This window comes from Danio aesculapii, chromosome 2 (assembly GCF_903798145.1).
Source record: "Danio aesculapii chromosome 2, fDanAes4.1, whole genome shotgun sequence".
NCBI lineage: Eukaryota > Metazoa > Chordata > Actinopteri > Cypriniformes > Danionidae > Danio > Danio aesculapii.
Genome location: NC_079436.1, coordinates 26,389,558 through 26,403,279, shown reverse-complemented (window position 1 = coordinate 26,403,279; position 13,722 = coordinate 26,389,558). Strand labels below are relative to the sequence as shown.

At 34.8% G+C, this 13,722-nt stretch overlaps 1 protein-coding gene across 1 annotated transcript; it reads left to right on the top strand.

The window, feature by feature from the left end:
• The first annotated feature begins 156 nt into the window (after positions 1 to 156).
• Positions 157 to 7,273, top strand: rabggtb (Rab geranylgeranyltransferase subunit beta). Its single transcript, XM_056476172.1, has 9 exons — positions 157 to 298; positions 558 to 665; positions 743 to 940; positions 1,058 to 1,163; positions 2,879 to 2,931; positions 3,037 to 3,147; positions 4,532 to 4,657; positions 6,168 to 6,317; positions 6,476 to 7,273. The coding sequence occupies exons 1-9, from the start codon at positions 296 to 298 to the stop codon at positions 6,614 to 6,616; spliced, it is 996 nt and encodes a 331-aa protein (XP_056332147.1). The 5' UTR covers positions 157 to 295; the 3' UTR covers positions 6,617 to 7,273.
• Positions 7,274 to 13,722: the final 6,449 nt, after the last annotated feature.

The window sequence follows — 13,722 nt, the reverse complement described above, 5'->3', positions numbered from 1 at the left end:
ATGTAGTAATGTGTATAATGTAATAATGCCTAAAATAGTATTTTAGACAAAACATAACTAGTTTTCCACATTATAATTCGGGTATTTATACAAGAAACTATACATTGTGTCATGCTTTGTCTACTTTGCGTCAACAAATAAACGCCTAAAAACGTTAACGTTGAACTACCGTACCAGATAAATGCGTTGTGTCCCTTACGGGCCCCCGTAGAAATGACGAGCGTGTGATGATGATGTAATATGTGTGTGACGGCTGAAGTCAGCCTGTAGTCCAGTCTCTTGCCTCTCCTACAGAATGGTACGTAAACACAATACTGTTTTTATATACGTCAAATAGTGTAGTACTTTTTTCCTCATAAAGAAATAGCATTCGGTTATCTGCGATAATACCGAAAAGAGCTTCGCACATTTAAAGGAGAATAACGAAAGCAGCATAAACCTGTCATGTCACCCGCCCAGTCACTTCAGCAGTTTAGTAACGTTAGTCTGGACTAAAACAAATGGCTTATTTTTCGAGCTTAATGTCTGAAACTGAGTGCAGCTACTTTGTTTTCCAGGGGACCCAGGTGAAAGACGTGACCATTAAACCTGATGCTCCAAACACTCTCTTCCTAGACAAGCATGCAGACTATATTGCAGCCTATGGCTCAAAGAAGGATGATTATGTAAGTTAATGGCTTAAAAATGAAAATATATAATAATAATATGATTTGTTGAATAATTCCCATTTATTTTGCTCTAGGAGTACACACTATCTGAGTATCTGAGAATGAGTGGCATCTACTGGGGTCTGACAGTGATGGACCTGATGGGTCAACTGTCTCGAATGAACCGAGAGGAGATCATAGAGTTCATCAAATCTTGCCAGCATGACTGCGGAGGCATCAGCGCAAGCATCGGCCATGACCCTCATCTCCTTTACACTTTAAGTGCTATACAGGTCAGTGGGAAATCTACTAAACCTGGAGAACAACCAACAATCATATTTGATAAACGACTGTAGAAAATCCATTCACAGAAAATTAAAATGCAATATATTTATTTTTTTTCTGTTTAGATTCTGTCCTTGTATGATAGCGTTAATGTCATTGATGTGGATAAAGTGGTGGAATATGTTAAAGGACTGCAGCAAGAAGATGGCTCGTTTGCAGGGGACAAATGGGGTATTTAAGTAGTTTTTTTAATCAGTGTTTGTGTGAAAAATGTTATAATCTTAGTAAGGCTGCACAGTGTATCTTTTTAGCATGGTTATGTGCAAATGTGGAAGTGACATCGCAAAATCTGCAAAGTTAAGTTGGAATTATAAATAACCAGAAAACACAATTCAGATCAAAGTTTAATCCTAAAAGAGTGACATTTTTAAGTTTGTGATTATGAACGATTTCAAGCGAATACACTTTAAAAATTATTTGTTAACAAACAATTAACAAAGATTAATTGTATTCAATTATTTCTATAACAAAGATTATTGCAGTCAACATTTAAATCTAATCAAAAAAGTTTTTTAAAATTGTATTTAGACAAGAATGGATGTTGTTGAATAGTTTTAGAACATCTTTGATGAATTTATCCACTTCAAATGTTGACTTCTATAAACAGTGTTATTCTACATTTGATTATTTAATTTTTATAACTTAATACTGTTACACTCTCTAAAAAATGGTGCAATGTTGTACCAAAGAAGGTACAAACCCTTGTCACTAGGGCAGTAGCTTTTTATGGAACAGAATTGTACCTTATGACAAAGAAACAAATTTGTACCATTGCAGTTTGTACCTTTAAGGACATGATTTGTACCATGGAAAACCAAAATGTACCTTTGTTTTTAAAACCTGCCGATACAATATTGTACCTTCATCAAAGGTACAAATCTGATCCATAAAGGTACCGCCAGTGACAAGACTCTTTGTACCTTAACAGTGTCAAAAATACTTACCAAACATTTATTAAAAATGTTTAGTTTACAATACCTATAGTTTTGTTTTACCAGTTGTTTTCTATTATAGAACTTAATAATTAATGTTTATGAGTTTCTTTAAGTATTCATTAATTTTTCACAGCGGAATGAACCGCCAACTTATCAAGCATATGTTATGCACAGCGGATTCCCTTCCAGCTTCAACCCATCACTGGGAAACATTCATACACACTCATTCACACATATACACTATGGACCATTTTAGCTTACCCAATTCACCTGTAACGCATGTCTTTGAACTTGTCGGGGAATTCGGAGCACCCGGAAGAAACCCACGTAAACACGGGGAGAACATGCAAACTCCACACAGAAATGCCAACTGACCCAGCCGGTTCGACCTTCTTGCTGTGAGGCAATTGTGCTACCCATTGCGTCATCGTGACGCCCTTTCTTTAAACATATTTTTTTACATGTTGATTCATGTTTTAATATGGAAATTATTCATTACATTACTTTGCATTTCCAGTAATATTTATTTTCATATGTATTATAATAAAGAAGGAGTTGTATCATAAGCGGTCTTTTCTGTACCATTCAAGGTACAATTTTTACAAAGGTACAAAACTGTTCCTCAAGAAACATTATTTGTACCACCATGTACCTTTTTTTCTGAGAGTTTAGACTCTCCCGCAAACCATAAATCACAGTTTATTTCATTTATATCTTTGTTCTATTTGCCTAATTTATGCTTTGAATTTGTTTATTATTTTGAATGCAGATTCACTCCCCTACAAAATCATCACAATCAATGTAAAATTATGAATTCTTTGCTTATAGAGTTATCTTGTGAAATTATATTCATAACGCAATATATATTGTAGAACAACAAAATATTGCAAAGCCAGTTTTATTGCAATATCATGCTGCCCTAATTCTTAGTGATTTTTTTCTCTTTAATAGGTGAAATAGATACACGTTTTTCCTTTTGTGCAGTTGCAACGTTGGCACTACTGGTATGCATTACTTTATTTCCAAATATTTCTTCTAGAGACCTTTTTATGATGTTTCTTGGAGTCTTTCTGTTTTATATTTTTCTAACAAGACAATTTTCTGTGTAGGGCAAGCTGGATGTGATCAACGTAGACAAGGCCGTAGAGTTTGTGCTGTCCTGTATGAACTTTGACGGTGGCTTTGGTTGCAGGCCTGGTTCAGAGTCTCATGCTGGTCAGGTGAGATATTTGAGCTGTTTTGTGCCCTTATTTGGTGTGTTTGGGATGTCCTGCAGTGCCAGAAATAAACCTTTCTATTAAGTAGCGATATTTGTCAGCATTAAATATTTCAAGGTTAATTTTGTTAACCGTATATAGGCAATTAAAAAAATATATACATGTTAATTATCTGATTTTATGTTTTCATAGCATACACTTTAACGCAACGAAGTACTTCAATTAACTGTTCACTTTAAATTACCAATAAAAACAAAAGGTTTTAGAAAGTTAAATTATAAATTTAAAAGAAGCAATTACAGAGTACGCAGTATTATGACAAAAACTTTATTGTTGATTTATTGAAATGATGGTTATTAATGTTGAATATTCTAATGCATATAAAAGCATTTTTATTTTTAAGAAAAAGCATGCCAAATTCTGTCTACAGACAAAACATGTTAGTTTATGAAATGAAATTAGCATGGAATAGCTTTAAATTTCTTATTATTTTGGAAAAAAAGCAACAACATTATAACAACAAAGCTGAAAATTCCTTACTTGGATTGCTTTAAAACATTACTTACAACGTTAACATTTAAAACATTACCTACAACATTAAACATTATTTACAACATACTTTAAAAACAAAACTTTCTAATTTAGTTTCTAATCCATTTATTAATTGGCTAATCTATTCATAAGCTTAACAGAAGCATATGTGTGATTGATTATAATACTCAACACTGCAAAAATATACTTTAAAAAAGCTAAATATAATGTAGCGACGACTATACACTTTTCATAAATTATCATGTCACTTTAATCTGTTTGTACTACTTGAATGCTTTTTTTAAATAATCTTTTGCGGGGTTTCAACTTTTATTGAGATAGGTTAGTGGAAGACAGACAGGAAAGCATTGGAAGCAGAGAGAGGGGAAGGGTCGGCATAGGACCTCGAGCCAGGAATCGAACTCGGGTCACCGTAAGCACCATGGTGCCATACTGTATGTCGGCACATTTAACCACTAGGCTACTGGTGCCGATGACTTTAATCTGTTTGTTCACTTATCTTGAATTTGTGAGGTGCTTTAGTTCATTTCGGTGGCATTTTAGCCTCAAACTCCTGTTAATTTCCAAACATGTTTGTCATTCATACAATATTTCTGCTTTTGTAGGACTGCTAATCCATTGTACTCATTTTAAATAGATGAATTTCACCTGTTATCTGAACTGACTTGAGCTAAATAATGACACTGTTGGCATTTAGAGCTGAATCTCAGTTGTTTCCATAATTGATTCTACTATTTTCCTGGTTGGCTTTGTTCATCTGCTTACACAGTCGTTATTGTATGACCAGCTATAGAAATAAAGAAGACTAGATTTAAGTGTCTCGTTGTGTTTCTAGATTTACTGCTGCACAGGTTTCTTGTCCGTCACTGGGCAGCTTCATCAAGTCAATGCAGATCTGTTGGGGTGGTGGCTCTGTGAAAGACAACTGCCATCAGGGGGGCTGAATGGGAGGCCAGAGAAGGTAAAATCAAATATATAGAATTGATCAAAATGAATGGTATCACAAATAAAATGATTTTCTAAAATATTTCACTTTATTTTGATGGTCCATTTGAGTATTAGTAGACTGTCTGCTTGATATCTGTTGATACTGCTCCTTTAAGAGACATTTAACTGACTATAACAATCTTTGCAAGTATATGTCAACTTACACTAACCCTAACCCCAACCTAACAGTCTACTTATAATCTAATGAGAATTAGTTGGCATGTAACTACTGTAATTTAAATTCAACAAATGGACCATCAAAATAAAGTGTGACCAAATATTGTTCTTCGATGCTGCTGTATCATATCATATAATATAATTGCATCCCAAGTGTATTTTCGGGATCAATTCTAGAACAAAAATGAAAAATTTATTATATATACTAATATTGGAAATAAAAAGTCAAAATGCGGGTGAAATAATGTTCCATCAATAATCAGTGTTGCATAGTTACATGTATAAAAATTTAACTAAACATTCAGAAACCCTGAACAGTGCTAATTAAAAAGTAAGAAGTAAAAAAAAAACAACAATCATACTGAATTGTATTTTAAATTATTAAAACGTCCTGCTGATAAATAGGTAAAACCCTAGTGTTTTAAAGCGTAGTGGAAAAGTATTAAGCCTTAATATGTGCATCAAAAAGTATTTTGGTGTCCCACTGTGCTCCTTAAAGTGTCTTAATATATCATCAAGAGATCTTGCTCTAAATATTCCTGAAAAAGTGAACGTTGACTGGCATTTAGTGTTTAGTCTGCTGTACATCATAGAAAAAAGGAAGAAAAAAAAAACAATTAAACAGGACACATTCTAATGTATGGGGTTAAAATACATTAGAATTTAGTTTTGAAGCTTAACTAGTCTTCCTCTTGTGCATATTATCTATAATATATACAGTTGAAGTCAGAATTATTAGCCCCCTTTGAATGTTTTTTTTTCTTTTTTTTAAATATTTCTCAAATGATGTGTAACAGAGCAAGGAAATTTTCACAGTATGTCTCATAATATTTTTTCTTCTGGAGACAGTCTTATTTCTTTTATTAAGGTTAGAATAAAAGCAGTTTTTAATAAAAAAAAAAACATTTTAAGGTCAAAATTATTAACCTCTTTAAGTTATATATTTTTACGATAGTCTACAGAACAAACCATCATTCTACAATAACTTGCCTAATTACCCTAACCTGCCTAGTCAACCTAATTAACCCAGTTAAGCCTTTAAATGTCACTTTAAGCTGAATAAAAGTGTCTTGAAAAATATCTAGTAAAATAATATTTACTGTCATCAAGGCAAAGATAAAATAAATCAGTTATTAGAAATGAAGTATTAAAACTATTATGTTTAGAAATGTTGAAACAATCTTCTCTCCATTAAAAAGATATTGCAGAAAAAAATAATCAGTGTGGGTTATAATTCAGGGGGGCTAATAATTCTGACCTTAACTGTAGATCAAAAGCACATGTAAACATTTTTTTCCTGATTTCAGCTGCCTGATGTCTGCTATTCCTGGTGGGTTCTTGCCTCATTGAAAATCATTGGCAGAATTCACTGGATTGATAAAGCAAAACTGCGCAATTTTATTCTTGCCTGCCAGGATGAAGAGACCGGAGGCTTTGCTGACAGACCTGGAGACATGGTAAGTTCTCGCAGGAGTTTGTTGCAAAAACAAAAAAAATGTGTGCCTCTGCAAAAATTTCATGCATTTTTTTCACTAGGACTTAACTATTTAAAAACATTATCAGTCTCTGCAGTTCATACCAGTATTATCCATTCGTCTTTTTCCTTTCCTTCAAGGTGGATCCTTTCCACACTCTGTTTGGTGTAGCCGGTCTGTCTTTGCTTGGAGATGAGGAGATCAAGCCGGTTAACCCTGTGTTTTGCATGCCTGAGGATGTGCTTCAAAGGATTGGCCTCCAACCAGACTTGCTGAGCTGAGCTTAAATTTTCAGCATGACCATTTCCCGCTTCTCCTTATACTGCACCACCAGCCCCGATTTAAAACGGGCAAACCGTGAAAAAGCTGTCACCTTCAACTCCCCATCGGCACACCGTTTAGAGGGACCAAGGACTTTAGAAACACCCTTAACATGGTGTGCTTTGGTTCATCTAAATTACAGGACTTGCTTCTGTTAGTGGGCTTGCTTTCTTTAAAGAGGCTGTTCAAAGGGGTAATTCTGGTATTTACAGCTCGCACTGTGCATCATAACCTTTATTTATATGAATTTTTGGTATCAACCAAAAGCATTTAGTCAATGAGGAGAGAAGTGACAAACTCATCTCTGATGGCTTTTCAAAAGTGAGACTAATACATGTTGCGTTACACTTTAAACTTATGCATAAGATTAATTTTACGTCCAATTTCTTACACTGTAGTGTGTACACATTAATCATCAAGGTTTTGTTGGTCTGTGGTATTCACAAAAAGTCTTGTGCAGCCGTTTTAAAAGCCATATTTGCTTTGGAACGGTTGTTATTTTTAAGGTTTGGGAGGCAGTTTTGCTTTAAGAATGCTGAATAGTTCTCTCATTCTGGCATTTATACCACCTGTTGTGTGTTGATGGAATAAACGTGTCGTTAATGTCAAAAATTCAAGTGATTTTTGCTGCACTTGTGTAATTCAGATCATTCATTGTCAGGTGTTAATCTGTTGATGTTCCTCCATCAAATGAAGTGTTCGTCACCCATAGAGCTTTGACACTGATTGTGATGTGATTTCGATGGCCTGCTGGTGCATGATGTTCTTCACATCTAGGTTAAAGATGCTTGTATCAAATATGTTCACTGTCGCTGGTTGTTGTTAGGTATGTCTGTTCTAATCAGCCAATCACGTGGCAGCAGCTGAATATGCTTAGGCATGTAGACGTCGTCACAATGAAGACACAGAAGTGAAGTTGAATAGGGTATATGTTGATATCATGGCTGGTCTGTGCATTTCAGAAAATGCTGATCAACTAAGATGTTCACGCAAAATTATATCTAGGGTTTATGGAGGAATGTCGTGAAAGAGAAAATATCCAGTGAGTGTCTGTTGGTAAAATGCCTTGTTTATGCCAGAGTAAGAAAAGAACCAAACTGGTTTGAGCTTCAAGAAAGACAACAGTAACTCAACTAGCCACTCGATAAAATTGAGGTCTGCAGAAGAGCATCACTGAATGCACAACATGTCAAACCTTGAAGCAGATGAGCTACAGCAGCAGAAGAAGAGCAAGAGGTTGCACTCTTGCCAAATAGAAAGAAAAACAAGACTTTGAATGCTCTAGACCAGGGGTCACCAATCTCTGTCCTGGAGGGCCGGTGTCCCTGCAGGGTTTAGCTCCAACTTGCCTCAACACACCTGCCTGGGTGTTTCAAGTATACCTAGTAAGACCTTGATTAGCTTGTTCATGTTTGATTCGGGTTGGAGCTAAAGTCTGCAGGACACCGGGCCTCCAGGAACAAGTTTGGTGACCCCTGCTCTAGACAAAAAGGGTCAACAGAAAACTGGAAAAAGTTTTCCTGATCTAATGAGCCTATAGTTTGTTTCTGCAAAATTTAAAATGCAAGGTCAGAATTTGGTGTAAACAGCAACAGATGGAACATCTTGTTTTGTATCAGTAGTTCAGGCTGGATGTGAAGGTTTTATTGCTGCGAGGGATAATTTCTTGGCACACTTAGGTTGTACATAAAATCTAAAATAACATTGAATTAATTACCTACTGTATAGTTAGGGGTGGGGAATATAGAGTCTACACGAGGTGATATTAGCATCGTACTTCAAAGATGACACTTATTATTAGTAATGAATTTCTTTCTATTTATGAATACGAGATAAAACTATTTGGAATCCGAGTGTTAAAAAGAATCTACTAAGAAAAGTTTTAATTGTCAAAATGAAGTGCTTCGCAACCCACATTACTAATAAAAAAATAGGTTTTGATAAACTTACCAAAAATAACTTTACAAAAAAGTTTTACAAACATCTATTTTAGCCCTTTTACAAGGTGTAATATAAGCCTTTGGTGTCTCCAGAATGTGTCTGTAAAGTTTCAGCTCAAAATACCCATCAGATAATTTAATATATAATGTAGAATCTGACTACAGTGTTTTTGTTGCTGGTGGCTCTAAATCCAAATAAGCCCACCGCTCCCACGTGCATGTCTGCTTCTCATCATGCTTTATGTCAGATAAACAGCAGTCAGTGATAGAGACAGACATGGATAAAGCTGAAATAAGGTCACTAGTCAAAAATACCAAGTAAGTTTATTTGATGTATTTGTGGTGGAGTTTATTCAAGCCTTTCTGAAATGATGAGTCTCATACAAATGCCTTTTTCAGTACACTTGAACACACACGCATATGCGCATTTGTTGACACCATGCAGCCGTGGTGATTAAATCGGTTTAAAAATTAAATAATGGTTTGACTCTTTCTTACAAACATGCTGTTTTAACATTTTTTAATATAAGATTATTGAGGTGCAGCTGATCACAGAGAGTTGTAACATGTTTTAATCCAATTTCTTTTTGCAAAATATTTTCTGTGGACATGTTATTATAGAGACATGGCACCTTTCAATCAATTCGATTAGTGGGGAAAACCGCACGTCACGTTGTGGAGGGGCCTCAAAATCACTGGCATATGGGTCCTATTTTAACGTCAGGACATTTAAAAAAAATAAATAAATAAATAAATAAAAAAAGAGACTTGTGTTTCTATCACTCTAATATGACTGTGGACACTATACCTAAACACAGTTGTGTCCAAACAGCTTCCAAATGTTGATTTTCATCATAGGTGGCCTTTAATAGGAGCTTAATACTTTTATGATTTTTGGCGTAGAGGAAAAATCGGTAACACTTTACAATAAGGTTGTATTAATTAATGTTAGTTAATGTATTCGCTAACATCAACAAACAATTGTTTTTTTTCTCATGTTAGTTAATGATAATACAGTAATTCGTTATTAGTTCATGTTAACTCTCAGTGCGTTAACAACTGGTAATGAGCATGAATTTGTATTTTAATAATACATTAGTAAATGTTGAACTATGATTAATAAATGCTGTAAAAGTATTGTTTATAATTAGTTAATGTTAGTTAATTCGCTAACTAACATTAACTAATGAATGTAAAATGTGTGACAGAAAAATCAAACATTTTGACCCATACAATTTGGTTATTGCTATTACAATTTGGCTGTTACAATATATTATCTTTTTCCATCTTCAAATTATGCAATTATTCATGTAGTTTTGGCTTGGAAATTAGTACAATACTATGCTGTATGGATATTTCTCCCAATTCTATTGCCTGATAGTGTTTTGTTTACAAAAATTCTATGCAAAATATGCTTTTTACATTGCGCTTTTAAATTTGTATTCATCTCTTAGGGGATAAAAGCAGTAAAACTTTCAAGAACAAGAGCAGAGTTGGAGAAGTGAAGAGGTAATCAATTCAGAGTGTGTGAATTGATGAGGAGAGCCGCAGTGATCTCCAGACCCCTGACAGATCTGCAGAAACAAACACGAGGGTTGTTAGGATACGCCGCTGAAACCCCACTGGCTCTCATTACCAACCTGTTCAGAGTGTGAGAGTAGATGTGCCACATGTCACCACTGTCTCCTGGTACTTATGTTGCTGTTATGAGCCCCTCACACATGCACAAACACAACCATTTACAGCTCAAGCTGCCGTTGCTTGGTCAATGTTGCTTATTTGAAACAAATTTAGTTTTGCAAGATGACTAAAAAAAGTTTCTCGATCATGGTCAAGCTGGTCAGGGAATTCATAATATTTATTATCTTAATAACAATAGGGTAATTTTTCAAGTCATTATTTGTAAATTCCATTTATTACCTTACTGACAATAAACAGATTTTGCCTTAGTGAAAATTTAGTAATGCGCCCTTATATAGTAAGCGCAATAATATTTTTGATATAATATAATCATTAATACACTACTCTTGTTGTCAATTCCAGGTGTAAGAGCAATAAAAAATAACTCGACTTCGAGTTGATCACTGGGAAAAGTGGCAGAAGGTAGATTCTTCTAATGAATCATCTGTTGAACTGCATCCCAATCATCACAAATGCTGCAGAAGCCCTATTGGAACCCGCATGGACCCAAAATTCTCACAAAAAAATTTGTGAAGTTTGGTGAAGGAAAAAATCATGGTTTGGGGTTACGTTTAGTATGAGGGTGTGCGTGAGATCTGCAGAGCAGATTGTAACATCAACAGCCTGAGGTATCAAGACATTTGTGTTGCCCATTACATTACAAACCACAGGAGAGGGCAAATTATTCAGCACTGCATGACTTTATATTCGACACTGCACATTATTTCTGTTAAGTGACAAGACTTTTGTCCAAGCAAAGTCAGACCTTACAGTCCTAATTAAATAATAAAAAATCAAGGCATGATCATATTTTATTTTGGTAAAATAAGTGTAAGCTAGAAGCCTTTGCCTTTCATTTAAGCCATTTCTGATACCAAACAGTCAACTAGAAGTCAAGTTATTATTTGTGGTTCCTAAACTTGTATAGGCCACAAGCCTTTTGGAAGGTTGTGTAGTGAATGTTTAGTGCCCAGCAAGCAATTTTTGGTTCTTAGATTGTTCATAGCCAGGAATGAATAAATAGAATGTTTCTTCTTGGTTAGGAGATTGTTCCTGGAACCTTCTCTAGAGGTTATTTTTAAGATGTGATGAAAAAAAGAAAAAGACATCCCAGCAAAGTTCTTGGAAGGTTTATTTATTTATTTGTGGTTATCAAATAGAACCTACAGAACTCTACAAGAATGTTCTTACTTTGTCCCACACTCTTTTTTTGTAAGGAACAAAATCAGCATTTTAGTTTCAATGGGCAATAAACATTCATATTCTGTTACAAACAGAACATTTTTTTATTAAATGAAGATTTAAAATGCTAATCTATGCCAACCATAAATGAATCATGGATTTGCTGCATTCACCATAGTTGGTGAATGTGGTTATATAGTACAAATGGTAATCAATACGCCATTTTTTAAGGGTAAGCATATGCAGGCTGATATAGGAACATTTTATTTTTCCACAATAATTTAATTTTAATATTGAAATCAATTAAAATGGTTGCAATAGAAATTTATGACTGATAACCTTTAATATCCACAGATATAATCAGTCCACAGTGCTGTAACAGATTCTTTAACAAGGTACTGTGATGGAAAATTTGAACAATCATCTGTTTTATTTTGTAGAATGCAGAAAGCAGACGGTACCACTATAAGGCTTCTTTTTCCCTTAAAACAGAGATGTATCTTCCCATGGAGTCTGGCACAAAATTGATTGTACATGCACTATGTGGTATAAAACTGACAGATGAGAAGACTGAGACCCAATCTCTTACACATTCACTCTCTGTGTTTGTGTAACAGGTGTCATCCTGCAGGATTGCTTGAAGTAATGTTTGCTTTGCTCTAGCCATAGATTAATTTTATTTTTGTTCATATGAGATTCAGAATGAACCCTATTAATACACTACCAATCATATTCATATTACTGGGCTGCTTTGATGCTTCTTCACAATGCCAAAACCTATTGAAACGTATTGATAAATATATTTATTTTTATAAAGAAATTCCTACAATTGACATGTAAATTTACAAGCATTAAGAAATCTGTTTGATCCAATAGTATCTGACTGCAGACTTGCATATGCAAGCTGACACGCAATATCTCAGACATGCAATGTTAGACATATTGCATTGAACAGAGCTACTGACATCACTATGAGGGGCAGGGTTAGGGGTGGGGTTAAGTGTGTGCATTAAAAGCATTGCTTGCAGCTCAGGTTGCATCTGAAAATGGTCTGCAGTCAAATAATGGTCAATTTTGGGGCAGCACGGTGGCTCAGTGGTCAGCACTGTCGCCTAACAGCAAGAAGATCGCTGGTTCAAGTCCCAGCTGGGCCAGTTGGTATTTCTGTGTGGAGTTTGCAAGTTCCCCTGTGTTGGCGTGGGATTTCTCCAGATGCTCTGGTTTCCCCCACAGTCTAAAGACATGGTACAGGGAAATTGGATAAACTAAATTGACCGTAGTGTTTGAGTGTGCTTCTTCTGGATTAGGAGATTGTCCCTGGTTAGGAGATTGTCCTTGGTTAGGAGAGTCCCTGTTTGAGTGTGTGTGTGTGTGTGTGTGTGAATGAGTGTATGGGTGTTTCCCAGTGCTGGGTTGTGGCTCGAAGGGCATCCACTGCGTAAAACATATGCTGGAGACCTCTGATAAACAAGGGACTAAGGAAAATGAATGAATAGTCATTTATTTGTTCAAAGGCAGACGGGGCCCTCTAGGGGGCCCCAGCAAGCTTCCACGGGGGCCACAAAAGTCTTTAAAAACATTTAAATGTAGTGATGTTGTTTTTATCACTTGCTTTGGCACATTTCTCAGAACACAGTACAAAACACCACACCAATAAAATAAAATTTCTTTATTTTTAACAAATTGCAAGTCCTTTAGTACAATTACACAAGTGATTATGTACATTTGTTTACTGGTTTGCTGATGTTACAGATGATTAAAGTACCTAAAAAGAAAAACTGTAATTAGGGCAATAATTGAATTATTGTCCTAACCAATTAGTTACTTAATTACTAAAATTACTAATTAATAAAAATGCAATTACATTAAACCCACAATGTTAAATTGACATTATATTGTGTTTATGTTTAAGAACCAGAAGTAAATATCAGCTTAGATGCATAAAAATATCTATAAGTTATTCACAGAGGTTTTCTTTTAATTATGCTTTCAAATTGCATCATGGGACCTTGACTTTTGCTTCGTCATATATTGATGCTGAAAATATAAAGTATTATATTGTTAAAATATTTTTCTGGCACCTACTTGTACCATAATTTAAACGATTATTAAATCATAATTTAAAGCTTTGTTTAACTGTTCAGTGCACCATAATGTAATTCAAAAGTGTAAATGCAGACAACCCTCAATCAATTTACTGTTTTTTTTTATAGTAAAATGTCTTCACATTGTCTTGCACAGTCAAAAATGTGAAGATCCGCTGA

Bases quoted from the DNA above. Each gene is read 5' to 3' on its own strand.
- rabggtb (XM_056476172.1), top strand. The intron at 4,658-6,167 runs GTAAAATCAAAT...TCCTGATTTCAG, and splicing joins TGAATGGGAGGCCAGAGAAG to CTGCCTGATGTCTGCTATTC. The intron at 6,318-6,475 runs GTAAGTTCTCGC...CTTTCCTTCAAG, and splicing joins CTGACAGACCTGGAGACATG to GTGGATCCTTTCCACACTCT.